Source organism: Nerophis lumbriciformis, linkage group LG23, assembly GCF_033978685.3.
Source record: "Nerophis lumbriciformis linkage group LG23, RoL_Nlum_v2.1, whole genome shotgun sequence".
Taxonomy (NCBI): Eukaryota; Metazoa; Chordata; class Actinopteri; order Syngnathiformes; family Syngnathidae; genus Nerophis; species Nerophis lumbriciformis.
Genome location: NC_084570.2, coordinates 7,165,001 through 7,190,369, shown reverse-complemented (window position 1 = coordinate 7,190,369; position 25,369 = coordinate 7,165,001). Strand labels below are relative to the sequence as shown.

General features: G+C 41.0%; 1 protein-coding gene across 1 annotated transcript in view; it reads left to right on the top strand.

The window, feature by feature from the left end:
• The first annotated feature begins 17,849 nt into the window (after positions 1-17,849).
• The window catches only part of LOC133622459 (neuronal membrane glycoprotein M6-b-like), a 77,259-nt gene continuing 69,739 nt past the window's right edge, over positions 17,850-25,369 (top strand). The window contains exon 1 of the mRNA XM_061985232.1: positions 17,850-18,054. Within this exon, the coding sequence (XP_061841216.1) occupies positions 17,985-18,054 (70 nt within the window). The 5' untranslated portion in view covers positions 17,850-17,984. The remainder of the gene's footprint in view (positions 18,055-25,369) is intronic.

Genomic DNA, 25,369 nt, shown 5'->3' with positions numbered 1-25,369 from the left:
GGGGAAATTGTCGCTTTCTCGGTCCGAATCGCTCTCGCTGCTGGTGGCCATGATTGTAAACAATGTGCAGATGTGAGGAGCTCCACAACCTGTGACGTCACGCTACTCGTCTGCTACTTCCGGTACAGGCAAGGCTTTTTTTATCAGCGACCAAAAGTTGCGAACTTTATCGTCGATGTTCTCTACTAAATCCTTTCAGCAAAAATATGGCAATATCGCGAAATGATCAAGTTTGACACATAGAATGGACCTGCTATCCCTGTTTAAATAAGAAAATCACATTTTAGTAGGCCTTTAAGTGTGTATTGTAAAACAAGTAAAGAAGTGTCAAATATAATTTCGTTTTTGCAGGTCAGGCATTGTGCAATCAACACTTGTGGCGGCCAGAAGTCCGTTAAAATGTCCCGGATTAGTCTGCAACAAACAGCAGGAGGTGCTTAAAGCCGTCGCTGAGACATCACTTGGCGGTGGCTGTGCGTCTCTGCGTCATGCTTGCAGGTGACAATTATATCCCAAAATTGTGATCGTCAAAAGTTCAAAGGTCAGCGTGATGCTTGAGCGACAAAGAGCACGGCGCGGCGGACGACTTACTTTCATACCCGCGCCCCACTTTCACTGACAACACACTGGCTTCCTGTCACCGTTTCCCCGCCCCTCAGGGACGCTGCGCCGGAAGAAAGAGCGATGCTGATAAGATTTATTTCACTCAACCCGTCTTCTTGCTTTTTAATTGGCTTTGTGGCTCCTGGCGGAATCACGTTGGCGACGAGGCCAACGCGAGGAGTTTCCCCTCAAAACGGGGTTTTTTTTTTCGCGAAACCATTGCGGTTACTGGCGCCGTGGAGCGTTTCCACGGCAACAGCGGTGTATGCATGCGAAGGAATGGAGACAGGTGCCCTCATTTTCTTGATCGTCCCTCCCGTGAACTCAGAAACGGAGCCGCTCATCGCTTTAAGACGTCCTCATTTCTCCAGCTCGCTGAAGTGTGAAGATGAAGTCAACAGACGGACGCTTTAAGGGAAAGTGGAAGGGTGTTCGCTGGCACCCAAGCAGTGTGTGGCGCTATAACAACCTGTAAAGTCATTTTAGTGAATCAGAAGCCAGAAATTATATACACTATACTGCCAAAAGTACAAACCCCGTTTCCATATGAGTTGGGAAATTGTGTTGGATGTAAATATAAACAGAATACAATGATTTGCAAATCCTTTTCAACCCATATTCAATTGAATGCACTACAAAGACAAGATATTTGATGTTCAAACTCATAAACTTTATTTTTTTTTTGCAAATAATAATTAACTTAGAATTTCATGGCTGCAACACGTGCCAAAGTAGTTGGGAAAGGGCATGTTCACCACTGTGTTACATCACCTTTCCTTTTAACAACACTCAGTAAACGTTTGGGAACTGAGGAGACACATTTTTTAAGCTTCTCAGGTGGAATTCTTTCCCATTCTTGCTTGATGTACAGCTTAAGTCTCCATTGTGGTATTTTAGGCTTCATAATGCGCCACACATTTCCAATGGGGGACAGGTCTGGACTACAGGCAGGCCAGTCTAGTACCCACACTCTTTTACTATGGAGCCACATTGATGTATCACGTGGCTTGGCATTGTCTTGCTGAAATAAGCAGGGGCGTCCATTGTAATGTTGCTTGGATGGCAACATATGTTGCTCCAAAACCTGTATGTACCTTTCAGCATTAATGGCGCCTTCACAGATGTGTAAGTTACCCATGTCTTGGGCACTAATACACCCCCATACCATCACAGATGCTGGCTTTTTAACTTTGCGCCTTTAACAATCCGGATGGTTCTTTTCCTCTTTGGTCCGGAGGACACGACGTCCACAGTTTCCAAAAACAATTTGAAATGTGGACTCGTCAGACCACAGAACACTTTTCCACTTTGTATCAGTCCATCTTAGATGAGCTCAGGCCCGGCGAAGCCGACGGCGTTTCTGGGTGTTGTTGATACACGGTTTTCGCCTTGTATAGAAGACTTTTAACTTGCACTTACAGATGTAGCGACCAACTGTAGTTACTGACAGTGAGTTTCTGAAGTTTTCCTGAGCCCATGTGGTGATATCCTTTACACACTGATGTCGCTTGTTGATGCAGTACAGCCTGAAATATCAAAAGTCACGGGCTTAGCTGCTTACGTGCAGTGATTTCTCCAGATTCTCTGAACCCTTTGATGATATTACGAACCGTAGATGGTGAAATCCCTAAATTCCTTGCAATAGCTGGTTGAGAAAGGTTTTTCTTAAACTGTTCAACAATTTGCTCATGCATTTGTTGACAAAGTGGTGACCCTCGCCCCATCCTTGTTTGTGAATGACTGAGCATTTCATGGAATCTACTTTTATACCCAATCATGGCACCCACCTGTTCCCAATTTGTCTGTTCACCTGTGGGATGTTCCAAATGAGTGTTTGATGAGCATTCCTCAACTTTATCAGTATTTATTGCTACTTTTCCCAACTTCTTTGTCATGTGTTGCTGGCATCAAATTCTAAAGTTAATGATTATTTGCAAAAAAAAAAAATGTTTATCAGTTTGAACATCAAATATGTTGTCTTTGTAGCATATTCAACTGAATTTGGGTTGAAAATGATTTGCAAATCATTGTATTCCGTTTATATTTATATCTAACACAATTTCCCAACTCATATGGAAACGGGGTTTGTATTTGGCCACCCATCCAAATGATCAAAATCAGGTGTCCTAATCACTTGGCCCGGCCACAGGTGTATACAATCAAGCACTTAGGCATGGAGACTGTTTCTACAAACATTTGTGAAAGAATGGGCCGCTCTCAGGAGCTCAGTGATTTCCAGCGTGGAACTGTCATAGGATGCCACCTGTGCAACAAATCTAGTCGTGAAATATTCCAAAGTCAGCTGTCGGCTTTATTATAAGAAAATGGAAGAGTTTGGGAACAACAGCAACTCAGCCACTAAGTGGTAGGCCACGTAAACTGACTGTTTTGGTTTTGTGTTGTATTCTTCCTGTGTTTCTTTGTTTCTGTTTCTGTACTTCCCTTGTTTGCTACTTCCTGTGGGAGAGCTGATTTCTAACACCTGTCTCTGATTACAATTAGGAGGCTGTATTTGCCAGCACTGTGTGCCAGATGGAGATGATTCATTGTACTCTGTTGTCTGTCTTTGCCGCCTCTACGTGGCTCGCCTTTTTGTCCCACGGAAATCATAACACTTTTTTACCCGCACGCCACCTCTGTCTCTGCATCCTGGTGTCACGCCATCGGTCGACATGCATGCGCCACTGTGACATTATCGTTCTTTGTCAATGTATTTTAACTACTATTTGTCAGTGCCCGTACCACTTAAGCATACAGTGGTACCTCAACTTACGAGTACCAACATTTCTTACCTATTGGTACCTGCTGTTGTGTATGTGGGATATGCATGAGTCCTGAAAATTTTGAAATCAAACCATGGCAGAGATACTTATAAAACAATCTTGCCTTCCTTTATACAAACCCCAAAACCAGTGAAGTTGGCACGTTGTGTAAATTGTAAATATAAACAGAATACAATGATTTGCAAATCCTTTTCAACTTGTATTCAATTGAATAGACTGCAAAGACAAGATACTTAATGTTCAAACTGGGAAGACTTTGTTATTTTTTGCAAATATTAGCTTATTTGGAATTTGATGCCTGCAACATGTTTCAAAAAAACTGGCACGGGTGGCAAAAAAGACTGAGAAAGTTGAGGAATGCTCATCACACACTTATTTGGGTGAACAGGCTAATTGGGAACAGGTGGGTGCCATGATTGGGTATAAAAGCAGCTTCCATGAAATGCTCAGTCATTCACAAACAAGGATGGGGCGAGGGTCACCACTTTGTCAACAAATGCGTGAGCATATTGTCGAACAGTTTAAGAACAACATTTCTCAACGAGCTATTGCAAGGAATCTAGGGATTTCACCATCTACGGTCCGTAATATCATCAAAAGGTTCAGAAAATCTGGAGAAATCAATGCCCGTAAGCGATGATATTACGGACCTTCAATCCCTCAGGCGGTACTGCATCAAAAAGCGACATCAGTGTGTAAAGGATATCACTACAGCACGCTGTGAAAGTAAACGTCAAGAACTCAGCCAACACGCCTCGTCTGCATTATTTATAATTAGACAGACAACACATATACAGTGTGATTTTGTTTTGTTTACAAGGAAAGAAAAACAAAAGTTAAAAAAGGAAGATATATGTTGTATATATATGTATGTGCTGCGTTTGCTTTAAGAACGTTGCGACAGCTGCCGTAAAGGAGGTGCGTTGCTAGCCTGGTTGCTATGTTTCCGGTTGGTGGTAAAAGTGTTGGTCATGTGTTTGTACCCTGCTCAAATCTCTCAGTAAAGTTTTTCATTGGATTATACCTTTTGTTTTGAACTTTATTACACCTTGGAGCTCTTTTTTCGGTCCATTGTTTTTCCTGCTTTCCCTATCTGCGCCTAATGACTGAGCTACGTGACGTCATTTCTTGTGATGTCACACGGGGCATTTCTGGTCGGGACGGGATTCGTTCCCAGGGATTCGAATAAAGAACCAACTCTTTTTCTTTACTATAGTGGTCTCGATAACGGGTACCGGTTCTCTAAAAGGGATTCGAGTCCGAGGACTCGGTTCTTTTCTTATCAAACAACCGGGAAACCCGGTTTCGAGTATCATCCCTAACCATAGTAACTAATTAGATGACCATAGTAACTAGTATATCATGCAGAATCCAAGCATTGATATAGTATAGTTGAAGACTTAGGGTCATTCGAAAACATGAGTGCACATCATAATGGCAGCTACACTTTCCATCTTAAACATCCAAAAAACATATTTGGGAATGTCCGGCGGGCCAGATTGAAAAGCTTAATGGGCCGCATGTGACCCCCGGGCCTTAAAGGGGAACATTATCACAATTTCAGAATGGTCAAAACTATTAAAAATGAGTTCCCAGTGGCTTATTATATTTTTCGAAGTTTTTTTCAAAATGTTACCCATCACGCAATATCCCTAAAAAAAGCTTCAAAGTGCCTGATTTTAACCATCGTTATATACAACCGTCCATTTTCCTGTGACGTCACATAGTGAAGCCAACACAAACAAACATGGTGGAAAGAACAGCAAGCTATAGCGACATTAGCTCGGATTCAGACTCGGATTTCAGCGGCTTAAGCGATTCAACAGATTACGCATGTATTGAAACGGATGGTTGTAGTGTGGAGGCAGGTAGCGAAAACGAAATTGAAGAAGAAACTGAAGCTATTGAGCCATATCGGTTTGAACCGTATGCAAGCGAAACCGACGAAAACGACACGACAGCCAGCGACACGGGAGAAAGCGAGGACGAATTCGGCGATCGCCTTCTAACCAACGATTGGTATGTGTTTGTTTGGCATTAAAGGAAACTAACAACTATGAACTAGGTTTACAGCATATGAAATACATTTGGCAACAACATGCACTTTGAGAGTGCAGACAGCCCAATTTTCATCAATTCATATATTCTGTAGACATACCCTCATCCGCGCTCTTTTCCTGAAAGCTGATCTGTCCAGTTTTGGAGTTGATGTCAGCAGGCCAGGGAAGCTAGGGTCGATGTGAGCCAAGACATCCAGTGGGTTTAGCCCGCTCGTCAGCGGGAACAAACTGCCGCCATTGCTTGCCGTGCTACCAAGGTCCTTTGTCCCTGAATTGCTCACACACTCCGGCAGATTCAATGGGGGTATGGCGGCAGATTTCTTTGACTTTATCGTTGGAAATGCATCTGCTTTGAGCAGGCCCGGCCCTAACCAATCTGGCGCCCTAGGCAAGATTTTAGGTGGCGCCCCCCCACATCGTCAGTGAAGTGTATATACTCACAAGAAACCGAATAGCTTTGTCTTTGACCTTTTTTTTTTACTTACAACTATACCTAATATATAAAGGAGTGGACAAGTGACTATTACCTGCAGGGCAAACATTAGCTAACCAGAAGGCAATAACAATGTAAACAAAAAACACCTGCTTAAAAGATCTACCGGTAATACAAATGTCCCTGAGGAATGTAAGGTGGGAGTACTGTAATTACCTAACGTTACATTATTATTTCCCATAACAATTTAGCCCCCTCCACAATATTAACCCGACGTTAAAACAGAACTAGCTATTTATTGATTAGCAATTGCCGAATCATGTAACATTAGCTTAATGCTAAAAAGCCAGGTTACTATCACATTCTGTAACAGACAAATAATTTCATGTAGGCTAACGTTACCTACCTGCTACCTCTGTCTTTTCTCGTTTCTACTCCTCTTCTTTTCTCTTTTTTCTTCCTTGGGCACCTGACAGTTTTGGCCGGTTTGACATCTTGTGTTGAATTTTTTGATGTGGTGACGTCCAAAAAGAGTCATGATACGGGAAGGGAGAGGGCGCACCGTGCGCGGGAGGGGGGGGGGGGGGTCGTAATGTTGTAACAAATAATATTTCTATTAAATAGGCTTTACTTTGCATTTTAATTAACGTGGGATTATTTTTTGTATTTAGAAATAATAGTACCAACTTTTTTTTCTTTTTTTTTTTCTCCAACATTTGTGGCACTGGCGTGGCGCCCCCTGATGGACGGCGCCCTTAGCATTTGCCTATACGGCCTATGCCACGGGCCGGCCCTGGCTTTGAGTGTCGCAGGATATCCACACATTCTTGCCATCTCTGTCGTAGCATAGCTTTCGTCGGTAAAGTGTGCGGAACAAACGTCCAATTTCTTGCAACTTTCGCATCTTTGGGCCACTGGTGCAACTTGAATCCGTCCCTGTTCGTGTTGTTACACCCTCCGACAACACACCGACGAGGCATGATGTCTCCAAGGTACGGAAAACAGTCGAAAAAACGGAAAATAACAGCTGATTTGACTCGGTGTTTGAGAAAATGGCGGATTGCTTCCCGATGTGACGTCACAACGCTCCGAGAGCGAATATTAGAAAGGCGTTTAATTCGCCAAAATTCACCCATTTAGAGTTCGGAAATCGGTTAAAAAAATATATGGTCTTTTTTCTGCAACATCAAGGTATATATTGACGCTTACATAGGTCTGGTGATAATGTTCCCCTTTAATTTGCCCAGGTCTGGCTTACAGGTCGGCCATGGAAACCCATTCGATGAAGCTCTCTGCGTACTGTACGTGGGCTAATTGGAAGGTCACATGAAGTGAGCTCTGTCGGCGACCTCTCTGCACTATGCGCTTCAGCATCCGCTGACCCCTCTCTGTCAGTTTACGTGGCCTACCACTTCATGGCTGAGTTGCCGTTGTTCCCAAACTCTTCCATTTTCTTATAATAAAGCCGACAGTTGACTTTGGAATATTTAGGAGCGAGGAAATTTCACGACTGGATTTGTTGCACCGGTGGCATCCTATGACAGTTGAGAGCGGCCCATTCTTTCACAAATGTTTGTAGAAACAGTCTCCATGCCTAAGTGCTTGATTGTATACACCTGTGGCCGGGCCAAGTGATTAGGACACCTGATTCTAATCACTTGGATGGGTGGCCAAATACTTTTGGCAATATAGTGTATTTGGGCCGTCCACTCGTGGATTACGGGAGAAAAATGTGACGTAAAACGTGTCAAACTCAGGAGTTGGTACATTGGGTGTTAACTTTTCTATTTTTAGATGTTGTGGTAATCACAGGAAACGGAATAAAAACAAGCCAGAAGGTAAAATCCGAAGTGAGACGCTGATGAAGCTCATAAACATCTGCACGCTGCTTACACGACGCTCGGCCGGCCGAGGTAAACACACTTCTTTGTTTATGCCGGCAGATCCGGTTTCGGGGGGCTGCTCACACGTCAAACAGTCATTGTGAGCCATGACCCTCTTTGACTGGGCCACATATGGCGCACAGTGGGTGTCGCTTTCAGCCCCGTGGCTAGAAAACACCCATTAAATGTCATGTGTGTCATGTGAGCCATTGCGATGTCTGACACCATGTTTTGAGGTATGGTCTATTACAAAGGGGGGTGGGTTCACTAAACTTGTTTGTCTGAAACATGGGGGGCCCACGTGGGGCTCTGAACTAAAACCGGCTTTAAGAGGATTCACGACAGATGGCATCCCATTGTTTCAGGGTGTCTTTATTATTACGGAAAATGGGTCAAATTATGGAATTATACGGACCACCCTGTGTAATAACATTCTTTGACCAGGACAAAGGAGACCTTCTCAAGCAGGGGTGTCCAAACTTTTTCCAGTGAGGACCCGGGGGCCACTTTGATACATTTTGTACAAACCCTGTTTCCATATGAGTTGGGAAATTGTGTTAGATGTAAATACAAACGAAATAACATGATTTGCAAATCCTTTTCAACCCATATTCAGTTGAATGCACTACAAAGACAACATATTTGATGTTCAAACTCATAAACATTTTTTTTTTTTTTGCAAATAATAATTAACTTAGAATTTCATGGCTGCAACATGTGCCAAAGTATTTGGGAAAGGGCATGTTCACCACTGTGTTACATCATTTCCTTTTAACAACACTCAGTAAACGTTTGGGAACTGAGGAGACACATGTTTTAAGCTTCTCAGGTGGAATTCTTTCCCATTCTTGCTTGATGTACAGCTTAAGTTGTTTAACAGTCCGGGGGTCTCCGTTGTGGTATTTTAAGCTTCATAATGCGCCACACATTTTCAATGGGAGACAGGTCTGGACTACAGGCAGGCCAGTCTAGTACCCGCACTCTTTTACTATGAAGCCACGTTGATGTAACACGTGGCTTGGCATTGTCTTGCTGAAATAAGCAGGGGCGTCCATGGTAACGTTGCTTGGATGGCAACATACGTTGCCCCAAAACCTGTATGTACCTTTCAGCATTAATGGCGCCTTCACAGATGTGTAAGTTACCCATGTCTTGAGCACGAATACACCCCCATACCATCACAGATGCTGGCTTTTCAACTTTGCACCTATAACAATCCGGATGGTTCTTTTCCTCTTTGGTCCGGAGGACACGACGTCCACAGTTTCCAAAAACAATTTGAAATGTGGACTCGTCAGACCACAGACCACTCTTACACTTTGTATCAGTCCATCTTAGATGAGCTCAGGCCCAGCGAAGCCGACGGCGTTTCTAGGGTGTTGTTGATAAACGGTTTTCACCTTGCATAGGAGAGTTTTAACTTGCACTTACAGATGTAGCGACCAACTGTAGTTACTGACAGTGGGTTTCTGAAGTGTTCCTGAGCCCATGTGGTGATATCCTTTACACACTGATGTCGCTTGTTGATGCAGTACAGCCTGAGGGATCGAAGGTCACGGGCTTAGCTGCTTACGTGCAGTGATTTCTCCAGATTCTCTGAACTCTTTGATGATATTACGGACCGTAGATGGTGAAATCCCTAAATTCCTTGCAATAGCTGGTTGAGAAAGGTTTTTCTTAAACTGTTCAACAATTTGCTCACGCATTTGTTGACAAAGTGGTGACCCTCGCCCCATCCTTGTTTGTGAATGACTGAGCATTTCATGGAATCTACTTTTATACCCAATCATGGCACCCACCTGTTCCCAATTAGCCTGCACACCTGTGGGATGTTCCAAATAAGTGTTTGATGAGCATTCCTCAACTTTATCAGTATTTATTGCCACCTTTCCCAACTTCTTTGTCACGTGTTGCTGGCATCAAATTCTAAAGTTCATGATTATTTGCAAAAAAAAAAAAGAGTTTATCAGTTTGAACATCAAATATGTTGTCTTTGTAGCATATTCAACTGAATATGGGTTGAAAATGATTTGCAAATCATTGTATTCCGTTAATATTTACATCTAACACAATTTCCCAACTCATATGGAAACGGGGTTTGTACATTAAAGATACTAAAACCAATACAATATAGGTCAATCAATATATACTAAACTATTGGAAGATGACATCTTAGCTTTGTGTTATCTGTAACAATGCGTATTCTATGTAATATTGCCCTGAATTAAGCATTTTCAAGCATAAAAATTGCTAAATGAACTAAAAATATCAATAATAAATAGTGTAAGTATTTACCACTTGATGAGACCAAACCAATCAGACTGCACTGTTCACTATCGTGACCACTGAATAGCTCAGGCTCAACATCAGTGTGCTAACTTTCTAGGCAATTTAGCAACCGAACACCTCAGAGTCATATAACTTGGTACATGACGGATGCTAACTGTTAGCATGCTGTTATATGCTAACTTTTTTTTAGCCTATTTTGCAGCCTAACACCTCAGATTCACATAACTTGGTACTTGACAGATGCTAACTGTTCGCATGCTGGTATGCTAACTTTTTTAGCCAATTTTGCAGCCGAACACCTCAGAGTCATATAACTTGGTACTTCAATCAATCAATCAATCTTTATTTATATAGCCCTAAATCACACGTGTCTCAAAGGGCTGCACAAGCCACAACAACATCCTCGGTACAAAGCCCACATAAGGGCAAGGAAAAACTCACCCCAGTGGGACGTCGATGTGAATGACTATGAGAAACCTTGGAGAGGACCGCATATGTGGGTAACCCCCCCCCCCCCCTCTAGGGGAGACCGAAAGCAATGGATGTCGAGTGGGTCTGACATAATATTGTGAGAGTCCAGTCCATAGTGGATCCAACATAATAGTAAGAGTCCAGTCCATAGTGGGGCCAGCAGGACACCATCCCGAGCGGAGACGGGTCAGCAGCGCAGAGATGTTTCCAGCCGATGCACAGGCGAGCGGTCCACCCCGGGTCCCGACTCTGGACAGCCAGCACTTCATCCATGGCCACCGGACCTGTGCCCCCCCCCCCCCTCAAGGAAAAGGGGAGCAGAGGAGAAAAGAAAAGAAACGGCAGATCAACTGGTCTAACAGGGGGGCTATTTAAAGGCTAGAGTATACAAATGAGTTTTAAGATGGGACTTAAATGCTTCTACTGAGGTAGCATCTCTAATTGTTACCGGGAGGGCATTCCATAGTACTGGAGCCCGAATAGAAAACGCTCTATAGCCCGCAGACTTTTTTTGGGCTCTGGGAATCACTAATAAGCCGGAGTTCTTTGAACGCAAATTTCTTGCCGGGACATATGGTACAATGCAATCGACAAGATAGGACGGAGCTAGACCGTGTAGTATTTTATACGTAAGTAGTAAAACCTTAAAGTCACATCTTAAGTGCACAGGAAGCCAGTGCAGGTGAGCCAGTATAGGCCTAATATGATCAAACTTTCTTGTTCTTGTCAAAAGTCTAGCAGCCGCATTTTGTACCAATTGTAATCTTTTAATGCTAGACATAGGGAGACCCGAAAATAATACGTTACAGTAGTCGAGACGAGACGTAACGAACGCATGAATAATGATCTCAGCGTCGCTAGTGGATAAAATAGAACGAATTTTAGCGATATTGCGGAGATGAAAGAAGGCCGTTTTAGTAACACTCTTAATGTGTGACTCAAAGGAGAGAGTTGGGTCGAAAATAATACCCAGATTCTTTACTGATTCGCCTTGTGTAATTGTTTGGTTGTCAAACAACCCCGGGTCCCAGAGTCGGGACCCGGGGTGGACCGCTCGCCTGTGCATCGGCTGGAAACATCTCTGCGCTGCTGACCCGTCTCCGCTCGGGATGGTGTCCTGCTGGCCCCACTATGGACTGGACTCTTACTACTATTATGTTGGATCCACTATGGACTGGACTCTCACAATATTATGTCAGACCCACTCGACATCCATTGCTTTCGGTCTCCCCTAGAGGGGGGGGGTTACCCACATATGCGGTCCTCTCCAAGGTTTCTCATAGTCATTCACATCGACGTCCCACTGGGGTGAGTTTTTCCTTGCCCGTATGTGGGCTTTGTACCGAGGATGTCGTTGTGGCTTGTGCAGCCCTTTGAGACACTTGTGATTTAGGGCTATATAAATAAAGATTGATTGATTGATTGATTGAAATGTTAAGGTGGTATTATTAAATAAATGTCGGTGTTTAGCAGGACCGATAATCAGCATTTCCGTTTTCTTGGCGTTGAGTTGCAAGAAGTTAGCGGACATCCATTGTTTAATTTCATTAAGACACGCCTCCAGCTGACTACAATCCGGCGTGTTGGTCAGCTTTAGGGGCATGTAGAGTTGGGGGTCATCAGCATAACAATGAAAGCTAACACCGTATTTGCGTATGATGTCGCCTAGCGGCAGCATGTAAATACTAAAGAGTGCAGGGCCAAGAACCGAACCCTGAGGAACTCCGCACGTTACCTTAACATAGTCCGAGGTCACATTATTATGGGAGACGCATTGCATCCTGTCAGTAAGATAAGAGTTAAACCACGACAAAGCTAAGTCTGACATACCAATACGTGTTTTGATACGCTCTAATAAAATGTTATGATCGACGGTATCGAAAGCAGCGCTAAGATCAAGAAGCAGCAACATAGATGACGCATCAGAATCCATCGTTAGCAGCAGATCATTAGTCATTTTTGCGAGGGCTGTCTCCGTAGAGTGATTTGCCCTGAAACCGGATTGAAAAGGTTCACAGAGATTGTTAGACACTAAGTGTTCATTTAGCTGCTGTGCGACAATTTTTTCGAGGATTTTCGAAATAAAGGGAAGGTGGGACACCGGTCGGTAGTTTACCATGAGGTCAGGATCAAGGTTAGGTCTTTTGAGCAGAGGATGAATAACCGCTTTCTTGAATGCTAGGGGAACAGTGCCAGAGGAAAGTGATAAGTTTATAATATTTAGCACTGATGGACCTAATAATACAAAAAGCTCCTTGATAAGTTTCCCAGGAAGTGGGTCAAGTAAACATGTTGTTTGTTTTATCCCACTTACACGCTGTAATAGTTCCTCTAATGTTATTTCATCAAAAAGAGAGAGACTATTTTGTATTGCAGTATCCGTCGTAGATACAGTTGTATCTGTGTTAATAGAACCCAGTTGTAGCTGGGATGCGTTGTCTTTAATCTCCTTTCTAATGAGTTCAATTTTCTTATTAAAGAAATTCATAAAGTCATCTGCCGAGTGGGTGGAGCTATTGGGAGGAGTCCCTTGTTGGGTTAGCGATGCCACTGTACTAAACAAAAATTTAGGGTCGTTTTTGTTGAGGCGGATGAGATTTGAGTAATATTTAGCTTTAGCTAAGGTAAGCATGCGTTTATACAATATTAAACTATCACTCCATGCTTGATGGAAAACCTCAAGCTTGGCCGCGCGCCATTTGCGTTCCAACTTTCTACATGATAATTTATGAGCTCTGGTTTCTTCCGTAAACCATGGGGTGCGCCTTTTAGGGACCCTTTTTTTGTTTTAGCGGTGCTATACTATCAATGGTTTTGCGCAGGGCATTGTCAAAGTTGTTAGTGAGGTTATCAATAGAGCCGACATAATTTGGGAATGGTGCCATTACCGAAGGCAGTAGGTCAGCAAGAGTCATCGTTGTGGCAGCATTAATGTTGCGGCTGCTATAGCAGTTATTATTATTATTAGTTTGTTGACAATGAGTCAGAACTTCGAATTTTATAAGGTAATGATCGGACATTACTTTAGTATACGGGAGTACCATAACTTTGGAGGTGGTGACACCCCTGACCAGCACTAGATCTATCGTATTGCCGTTGCGATGCGTAGGTTCATTTATTATTTGTGTAAGACCACAGCTATCAATTATAGTCTGGAGCGCCACACACTGAGGGTCCGATGGGGTATTCATATGGATATTAAAGTCCCCCATTATGATTATATTGTCTGCGTGCGTCACTAGATCAGCAACGAACTCTGAGAATTCATTAATAAAGTCCGAGTAGGGCCCTGGGGGGCGGTAGATAACCGCCATATCGAGAGGCAGCGGTGCGACAGACCTCATAGTAAGCACCTCAAACGATTTGTATTTATTATTTAGGTTAGGGGTAAGGTTAAAGTTTTCATTGTATATTAGTGCGACCCCCCCACCCCTTTTAAGGGGACGGGCAATATGCGCATTCGTATAGTTAGGAGGAGATGCCTCATTTAGCGCAAAAAAATCGTCTGGTTTGAGCCAGGTTTCGCTAAGACCAATGACGTTAAGATTGTTGTCTCTAATGACCTCATTAACTAATAAAGTTTTGGGAGACAATGATCTTATGTTTAAAAAGCCCATATTATAAGTATTGGGCTGTTTTGACGAGTTTTTGTTTAAATTATCCGTAGTAGAAATATTAATAATGTTGCGTTTATTATACGTAGTGCACTTTAAATAGTTTCGACCATATCTAGGAATTGATACGACGGGAATTTTCAGATTGTTTGCTTGATGCTGCGATCGACTGAACGCATCATGATTTGCCACCTCAGTAGAATGCATATCTACCCCGGACACATTCACAACAGAAAACACATTATGTGAGTTGTGTGTTATTCTAAGAAAATTGCTATGCGTACAGGAATTATCCAGCCTGGTGCTGGCTAGTTCTAGCTTAACTGACTCCTCACCCGGACTAGCAGGCTCTGTAATTGCCTGTGACCGGGCTTGCTCTAGTGTAGTTAGTCAAATGTGACTTAAACAGTAGTCTATGTTCTTAGACAGGATGATGGCGCCTTCCTGGTTAGGGTGAAGGCCGTCCCTCATCAGCAAGCCTGGTTTGCCCCAGAAAGAGGGCCAATTATCAATAAACGTTGATAGTACTTGACGGATGCTAACTGTTAGCATGCTGGTATGCTAACTTTTTTAGGCAATTTTGCAGCCGAACACCTCAGACTCATATAACTTGGTGCTTGACGGATGCTAACTGTTCGCATGCTGGTATGCTAACTTTTTTTAGCCAATTTTGCAGCCAAACACCTTAGACTCATATAACTTGGTACTTGACGCATGCTGATATGCTAACTTCTTTAGCTAACTTTTTTAGCCAATTTTGCAGCCGAACACCTCAGACTCATATAACTTGGTACTTGATGCATGCTAACTGTTCGCAAGCTGGTATGCTAACTTTTTTAGCCAATTTTGCAGCCGAACACCTCAGACTCATATAACTTGGTACTTGACGCATGCTAACTGTTCATATGCTAGGTATGCAAACTTTTGTTCTGCCAATTTTTCAGCCTTAGACTCATATAACTTGGTACTTGATGCATGCTGATATGCTAACTTCTTTAGCTAACTTTTTTAGCCAATTTTGCAGCCAAACACCTCAGACTCATATAACTTGGTACTTGATGCATGCTAACTGTTCGCAAGCTGGTATGCTAACTTTTTTAGCCAATTTTGCAGCCGAACACCTCAGACTCATATAACTTGGTACTTGACGCATGCTAACTGTTCGCATGATAGGTATGCAAACTTTTGTTCTGCCAATTTTTCAGCCTTAGACTCATATAACTTGGTACTTGACGCATGCTGATATGCTAACTTCTTTAGCTAACTTTTTTAGCCAATTTTGCAGCCGAACACCTCAGACTCATATAACTTGGTACTTGATGCATGCTAACTGTTCACAAGCTGGTATGCTAACTTTTTTAGCCAATTTTGCAGCCGAAAACCTTAGACTCATATAACTTGGTACATGACGGATGCTAAATTTAGCATGCCGGTATGCTAACTTTTTTAGCCAATTTTGCAGCCGAACAACTCAGACTCATATAACTTGCTATTTGACGCATGCTAACTGTTAAAATGCTGGTATGGTAACTTTTTTTTAGACAATTTTGCAGCTGAACACCTTAGAGACATATAACTTGGTACTTGACGCATGCTAACTGTTAGCATGTTAACGTTAGCATGCTAGCATGCCAACATCAGTGTGCTAACTTTTTTTAGCCAATTTTGCAGCCAAACGCTTGCAGAGTCATATAACTTGGTACTTGACATGTGCTAATTGCTAGCATGCTAATTTTAGCACAGTAGAAAAATGTTTTTTTTTGTTGCTAATTTTACATGCGTACGCTTTGTAGTCTTATGACTTGGCACATTCTAACTCTTACCATGCTAATGTTAGCAATTAGGTTTGGCATTCACATGCAACTTCTCCCAATGTTGCTTTTTTGTCTTTAAAATGTATCACAGGTCTCTAAAAAACACGTTGCGGGACACAAATAGCGCCCGGGCCGCACTTTGGACACCCCTGCTCACATGCAGATAACTTCCACACATCAGTTAAAAAGAGATGTTGTTTGGATGAAACTTTGCCCCACTTTATACTCTCAAAGCACAAGATTTGCTTCTGTCTTCCCTCCCTGATTTTCAGTCTCAACTTACCAGATGGAGAGGGGGCGGTGATGCTGTGTGTGTGTGCGAGTGCGTGTGTGTGTTCTTGTATTTCTACCCTTCTTGAGACATCAACAAGGAAAAGTACCTTCCATATGAGGAGGTGTGAACAAGTTAGGAAATAAATCATGGTCCCAATACGGAAAACCATTGCATCTAATAGAGAATGTCTCATTTGCATGGTGAAATCTATCAAAATGAGGGTGTTTCCAAAAAGGAAGGATTCTTCAAATTGGTCCCATTAAAAAGTGCCCTCCCTCTGGTCAACATATGAAATAACAAGTGTGTGTAAGAAATTGAAATGCGCCCCCTTTGGCCAAAATTAAATGAAACAAATAAATAAATATGTATATAGAGACATGCTGTAATAACTTGAAGTAAATAATGAAGTTTAAAACCAATTACAAACAAAAAATTCAGAAAAATTGTGACATTTGTCGATTAAATTATGAAAAAAGTCGTAATTTAATCGAAAAATTGTTAAGCTGTTCTTGTAAAACTGCGACTGTTTTTTTGGGGGTTTTTTTCCAAATATTTTTATTGAATTTTGCAGACAGTACAGTATGATGGATCATGGCAACAGCAAGTTGAGGTATCTGCACATTTTACAATATGTAACATAGTAAACCCCACCCCTTACAATACCCACCCACTTTAATTCCCAAGGTAATTGTCACCTAGTGCCCACAACAAATATAGACACACATGAATATATGCAAACTTAGATTTAATCCAACAAATATATTAAAGATAAACAAAAAATAAATAAGGTAAATAAATAAATAAATACTACATAAGATGTGCAAAAAAATATAAATTAAAAGTGAATAAACACAAGGAATGAGGGTCGAGGGGGGCTTCAGCGGTCAGCTCTGTCTAAGTTGTGTTACTCGTATCGCTTGGGGTGATGTCAAGCTTGTCCCTAATAAGGTCTAGGAAAACTGCGACTGTTTTTGAGTAAAATTCCAACTTTTATCATAAGATTGCACAAATGTTCAGTTTTTCCTTGCAAAATTTTGACTTGCGTTGAGTAAAATGACGACTTCTATTATAACGCTGCCAAAATTCTACGTTTTTCGACCTTTTTTCTTGTGAAATTCCAACTCATTTTTTCACAACAAGCTTTTTTTATATTAGTATAGTATGTTATATATAGTATTAATGTTATAAATACAAATCTTTATATATCTGGATAGGGTGGTCCCAAAGACGTAGGCATTTTTTGGAGGTCTCAAGAAGGTAGGAAATACAAGAAATATGTGTGTGTGTGCGTGTGTGCGCGTGTGCGTGTGTGCGTTAGTGCACGCGTGGCTACCCGTGAGTTTGCATATATCTACAGCTCTTGCGTGTCCTCCACAAGAAGGTGGAAAAATGGGCATTTCATGAATTGGGAGGAAAACCTGGTAACCATAGCAACGCAACACCATTTGCGAGTCATCACTCCATAGCCTGACAGAGCGTTTGCAAGCCGGGGGGGGGGAGGTTTTCTTAATGTGCACGGGGGCTGTCCGTGCACACGCTTTAAGAGGTAAGGAGCGCGCATGAGGCGGGAGGAGGGAGGGTGTGCATGAGAGAGAGAGAGAGAGAGAGAGAGAGAGAGAGAGAGAGAGAGAGAGAGAGAGAGAGAGAGAGAGAGAGAGGGAGCGCGCACAAGCATCAAGTCCCCACCAGCAGATCCCACCATCGTTCTACTGGAAGCTTCCCCAGTGCCGCTGGAAAAGAGACCATAAAGCCGCATAAAAATGGACGGAACAAAGCCGGCCTTGGAGTCCAACGCGGAGGAGCCTCAAGATGAAGGACAGGAGAGCAAAGGTAGGCTTTGTGGTCCTGCGCCAATGGAACAATAGCCACTTCTTTTCTCCAGGGAAATAAAATACCTTTATTTGTTTCCACCCCCTCAACGTTATTTAATAGAAAGGCAGTCCTGCATGCAACGCACATTTCGCACTATGAAGTGCGCTGCTGCGCCCTGCTGCGCGTTCATGACTGCTTTTTTTTTTTTTTTTTTTTTTTTCTTCCCTCCACTGTCAGGTGTGCACGAGCAACATCATCATCATCATCATCATTAACTTGCATCAAATTCAATTGCTTTGGTGACGTGCGTGAGTGTGATGGAATGTTGGTGGTTTTAGGTGGCGTTTTTTGTCTGCAAGGAGGTTGGCAAAAAAAAAAAAGAAAAAAAGAAGAGCCGCGCACCAGACGCGCATGCATGCAGGCACGGTCCAAGCCCCTCGCTTACTATCACACGCACTTTTCAGGAGGCACAAAGCATCCTTCAGATGCAGAGTGTGCTGCACGGCATGGCCATTTAAAAATATATTTGCACGTGCAAATTATTGGTGGTATATGTTCAAATCAAAGTTTGCAGTTACATTAAAAAAACAAAACAAAATCCGCCAATTTGTGCACCTTTCCTACGATTTCCTGTCAACCTGCAGCAGGTGTGTTTCCAGGGTCTGCACGTGTGATGTCGTAGTGGTCACGGTTGTGATGATGTAAGTTGGAGAAGAGTGGGGTGCTCTCTCCACTCTTTATGGTTTTCAGAAACGATTACGTCATCCCCTCATGAGGCGTGCCGCGTCATATAGGATAATAATAATAATAATAATAATAGATTTTATTTGTAAAAAGTAGCCGATAAATGCTTTAAAATGTAATATCGGAAATTATCGGTATTGTTTTGTTTTTTTTATCAGTATCGGTTGTTTTTTTTGTTTTTTTTATTTTTATTTTCTTATTATTAAATCAACATAAAAAACACAAGATACACCAATATTATCGGCCGATAAATGATTTAGAATGTAACATCGGAAATTATCGGTATGGTTTTTTTTATTATCGGTATCGTTTTTTTTAATTTTATTTTATTTTATTTTTTTTATTAAATCAACATAAAAAACACACTTACAATTAGTGCACCAACCCAAAAAACATCCCTCCCCCATTTACACTCATTCGCACTCATTCACACAAAAAGGTTGTTTCTTTCTGTTATTAATATTCTGGTTCCTACATTATATATCAATATATATCAATACAGTCTGCAAGGGATACAGTCCGTAAGCACACATGATTGTGCGTGCTGCTGGTCCACTAATAGTACTAACCTTTAACAGTTAATTTTTACTCATTTTCATTAATTACTAGTTTCTAAGTAACTGTTTTTATATTGTTTTTCTTTCTTTTTTATTCAATACATTTTTTTTAAATTTATTTATCTTATTTTATTTTATACTTTTTTTAAAAAAAAGGACCTTATCTTCACCATACCTGGTTGTCCAAATTAGGCATAATAATGTGTTAATGCCACGACTGTGTATATCGGTATCGGTTGATATCGGTATCGGTAATTAAGAGTTGGACAATATCGGAATATCTGATATCGGCAAAAAAGCCATTATCGGACATCCCTAGTAAAACGCACTTTACATTGAGTAAACAACCTCAAAATGCTACAGTGTATTAAAAAAAATAAAAATAAAAAGATAATAAAAAATAAATAAAAATAAAAACTAGAACAGCCAAATAGCTATAACTAGTATGCATGTATCTAAAAAAAAGTTTTTTTTTTCAAAAGAAGGGTTTTTTAAGCCTTTTTTAAAAGCATCCACAGTCTGTGGTGCCCTCAGGTGGTCAGGGAGAGCGTTCCACAGACTGGGAGTGGCAGAGCAGAAATCAATCAATTCCTTTATTGTCATTGTCATAATAACACTTAAGTCATACATGTCAACGAGATTTTGTTTGAGCTTTTTCTAGGGGCATAGAAACTGCATTGAAGTGCGTAGTTTACAATTTAGCATTTGTCAAGAAGATTGCGAATAGAGGAGCGTGGGGGTGGGAACAGTCAGATGTCTGATGGGTGTTACGTTGATGTTGCAGCAATGCAATGTCCAGAGCACAATTATTGAGGTGGTGAAGAGTGAGGTAATAAGATGGTCCGGGGCAGCAAAGGGGCAGGCTGTTCATTTAGCAGTCTCACAGCCTGGAGATACAGACTGTGAGACATTCTGGTGGTTCTGGCGCGAATCGACCTATACCTTCTTCCAGAGGGTAGCAGGTTGAAGAGGCCATGTGCTGGGTGGTATCTGTCCTTAAGGATGTTGTGTACTCGCTTTAAGCAGCGAGTTGTGTACATGGCACTCATCTCTGGGAGTATCGTCCTTGTAATTTTCCCCGCCGCTTTAACCACTCGCTGGTCTCCCTTTGTTCGAAGCTTTGTCCTCTGAGGTTGGAGGAAGTCAGGCTGTCTGGAGCGGAGGTGTCGAGTGGAGGATTTGGGGGTGAGCAGGTCTTTTGAGGTAGAGGGGGGCATTTCCATGGAGGCACTGGTGGGTTAGTAGGGAGACTTTGAATTCAATCCTGAGTGGAACAGGAAGCCAGTGAAGGGATTTGAGAGTTGGTGTGATATGGTCGTATTTCCGCACTCTCATCAGGATCCTAGCAGCACTATTCTGTATGTATTGCAGCTTCTGGATGTTCTTGCTGGAGATCCCGACAAGAAATGCGTTGCAGTAGTCTAGCCTGGAGGAGACAAAGGCGTGGACGAGCCTCTCGGCATCAGAGAGAGTGAGTGACAATTGTCACAATCGGACAATTGTTGAGCATCGTATTTACAAATTGCTTGTAGTTTGCGGTCTCCGGCGGAGGTTTCGGCCTATTTGTGTGTGTGTGCCTTTTGGACATCTGCAATGTGACCATGAGCTTATAGCATCCAATAAGAAGCTGAAAGATTTACAGCGGGGGGTGCAAAAAGACGAGAGTAAGAAGTAAGGAGCTTGTGTTGGCGGGCGCCAGCGCGGCCTTTTTCCCGCTTTTGGCTGAGAATCGTGGTGTAATACGGTCAAGGTATACACAGTGGCGGTTCAACCGAGGGATGTTTTATTTGCTCATTTTCCTCCTCTGGACTTTAATTTGTATTCCGAACCATCGGTCTGATTCCGTGTGTGTGTGTGTGTGTGTGTGTGTGTGTGTGTGTGTGTGTGTGTGTGTGTGTGTGTGCATGTGTGTGTGCACTTGTCTCACCATCCTTGTGTGGACATACACTTGACAAACCACCCTTTGTGTGAGGACCTTTTGACTTGTAAAGACATTTTGCCTGGTCCTGACAACTACAGAAGTAAAATTTTTTTTTTTTTACTTTGTGTGTTTTGCATTCTGAAGTGAAGTTGCAACTCTCTACTCCCATCTAGTGCTAGATATATATATTTTTCATCATTCTAGCTATAGTGGAAAGGGGGGCCCTCACAACTTACTAACCAAACGTGGGTCCACACAAGGTAGCCAAGACATGTATGTGGGTGTGTGTGTGTGTGTGTGTTCTTGTATTTCTGTCCTTCTTGAGACATCAACAAGGAAAAGTACCTTCCATATGAGGAGCGGTGAACAAGTTAGGACATAAATCACGGTCCCAATACGGAAAACCATTGCATTTAGTAGAGAATGTCTCATTTGCACCCCTGGTGGTGAAATCTATCAAAATGAGAGTGGTCCCAAAAAGGAAGGATTTTTACAAATTGGTCGGATTTAAAAGTGCTCCCCCTCTGGTCAACATATGAAATAACAAGTATGCGTAACAAATTGAAATGCGTCCTCTTTGGCCAAAATTAATCAAAATAAATAAATATGTGTATGCAGACATACTGTAATAACTTGAAGTAAATAATGAAGATTAAAAACCAATTACAAACAAAAAATTCAGAAAAAAACCAACTAAAAGCAGCCTTTTTGTCACAATGTGTCGACTTTTTTCTTATACAATTGGGAACAATTTATCATATTCTTTCTGTTTCTGCAATATTGCAATATTTTTTCGTAAAATTATTATTTTTTTTATGTAAAATTATTACTTTTTTATGCAAAGTGGCGACATTTGTCATCTCAAATTCTGACTTTTATCACCACATTGCCAATTTTTTTGTTGTTCTTGTAAAACGGCGACATTTTTTGAGTAAAATTATGACTTTGGTCATCATTTTGCCAAGTAAAATTCCGATTTATTACTACAATATTGCCAATGTTTTCTTATAAAATTGTGACTTTTGTCGAGTAAAATTACGACTCCTTTCATAAAATTGCCACCATTTTAAGCTTTTCTTGTAAAATTGCGACAATTCCAACTTTTATCATAATATTGCACAAATGTTCCGTTTCTTGTGTAACATTTTGACATAATTACAACTTTTATTATAATACTGCCAAAATTCTAAGTTTTTCTTATGAAATTGTGACCTTTTTCTTGTGAAATTCCAACTAATGTTTTCACAAGAAGCTTTTTTATATTTACATAGTTTGTATATATTATTAATGTTGTAAATACAAATCTTTATATATCTACAAGAGGTAGCCATTTTTCGGAGGTCTCAAAAATGTGTGTGTGTGTGTGTGTGTGTGTGCGTGCGTGCGTGCGTGCGTGTGTGTGTGGCCTCGCCGTTACGTAATGCATGGCTATATCTCGCCATCCTCACCTCCAATGCTCGGCTCAGGACCGGGAGAGAGGGAAAGATTACGTCATCGTCTAGAGGGGATGCTCGCTGCTTCTGACAATCGAAGACACCGCTGCTTTTTTTCTTTCTTTCCTGAAACAACCAAGAAAAAGTGTGGCAAGCATGTCAGAAACATTAAGATGAGATGACCTCTCTAAGCCAGTGGTGTCACACTCATTTTAGCTCGGGGGGCCACATAGAGGAAGATATATTACCATGTGGGCCGGACTGGTAAAATCATGGCATGATAACTTCAAAATAAAGACAACTTCAGGTTGTTTCAATAGTACTACTACTACAACTACTACAACAACTACTACTACTACTACTACTACTTGTACTACTATTACTTTTACTAGTACTACTACTACTTTGACCAGTAGTACTATTACTTCGACTACTACTATTTTGACTACTATTACTTTTACTATTATTACTACCACTTTGACTACTACTAATACTTCTACTATGACTACTACTACTATTATTTTTACTAGTACTACTACTACTTATACTAGTACTACTACAACTACTACTTTGACTACTACTATTACTTGTACTACTACTACTTGTACTACTATTACTTTTACTAGTACTACTACCACTTTGACCAGTAGTACTATTACTTCGACTACTACTATTTTGACTACTACTTTTACCAGTAGTACTATTACTTCGACTACTACTATTTTGACTACTACTATGACTACTACTATTACTTTTACTATTATTACTACAACTATGACTGCTACTACTATTGCTTTTACTAGTACTACTACTTTGACTATTACTACTTATACTAGTACTAGTACAACTACTATTTTGACTACTACTATTACTTGTATTACTACTACTTGTACTACTATTACTTTTACTAGTACTACTACTACTTTGACCAGTAGTATTATTACTTTGACTACTACTATTTTGACTACTACTATGACTACTACTATTACTTTTACTAGTTTACTACCACTTTGACTACTACTACTACTACTACTATGACTACTACTACTATAACTGCTACTACTATTACTTTTACTATTATTACTACTACTACTACTATGACTACTACTACTATTACTTTTACTAGTACTACTACTTTGACTTTTACTACTTATACTAGTACTACTACAACTACTACTTTGACTACTACCATTACTTGTACTACTACTACTTGTACTACAATTACTTTTACTAGTACTAGTACTACTTTGACCAGTAGCACTATTATCGACTACTACTATTTTGACTACTACTATGACTACTACTATTACTTTTACTATTACTACTACCACTTTGACTTCTACTACTACTACTACTACTACTATGACTACTACTACTACTATGACTACTACTATTGGGTTTCACTATGTAAAAGCGCTTTGAGTCACTAGAGAAAAGCGCTATATATATATAATTCAATTCAATTCAATTCAATTTAGCCCTAAATCACGAGTGTCTCAAAGGGCTGCACAAGCCACAACGACATCCTCGGCTCAGATCCCACATCAGGGCAAGAAAATAAAAAGAAAATAATAATAATAGATTTTATTTGTAAAAAACACTTTACATTGAGTAAACAACCTCAAAGTGCTACAGTGTATTAAAAAATAAATAAAATAAAAATAAAAACTTAATACAAAAAAAATAAAAAAATAGAACAGCCAAATAGCTAAAACTAGTATGCATATATATATATATATATATATATATATATATATATATATATATATATATATATATATATATATAAAGGTTTTGTTTTTTTTTAAAGAAGGGTTTTTAAGCCTTTTTTAAAAGAATCCACAGTCTGTGGTGCCCTCAGGTGGTCAGGGAGAGCGTTCCACAGACTGGGAGCGGTGGAAGCCCGGTCTCCCATTGTTCGTAATTGCTATTGTGACATCCAGTGGACACATTTAGAACAGCAGTTTCTTCCATTAAAAAAAAATCAGCTCATTTTTAAACGTATCACGTGGGCCGCGGGCCAGATAAAACCCAGTCGCGGGCCTAATTCGGCCCACGGGCCATATGTTTGACACCCCTGCTCTAAGCGGCAGAATGTAGAATAGGCCGTCATGACCTGTGAATGAAAAGGTCAATTTTGGTTTGATGATCATCCAACGGGTGCTGCTGACATTTGGTTTGTGCTGGCGACAAAGACTTGTTATGCTACGTTACAAATTATTCATTATGGTTTGAATCAGACTCCTCAGCCTATAAATGGATGGAACTTTATTGTTTTCAATGCAAACCCGTCCAAGAGCAGGCATGCAGTAGGACAGGAAGACTAATGGGTCGCCATAAGGGCGGCGCCCCGTAGAAAGGTAAGAAAAAAAAGGTAAACATAGGGCGGGGGTCAGCAACGTGCTGCCCTACTGGCTCCCTGAACTGATTGATTGATTGGTTGAAACTTGTATTAGTAGATGGCACAGTTCAGTACATATTCCGTACAATTGACCACTAAATGGTAACACCCGAATACGTTTTTCAACTTGTTTAAGTCGGGGTCCACTTAAATCAATTTACATCTTTAAGGGATGTGTAAAAATGGAAAAAGAAGAAGAAAAATATATATTTTTTGTTTTAATCTATTGATTGATTGATTGATATATTTTTATTTCAAATATGCATAAAAACAAGAG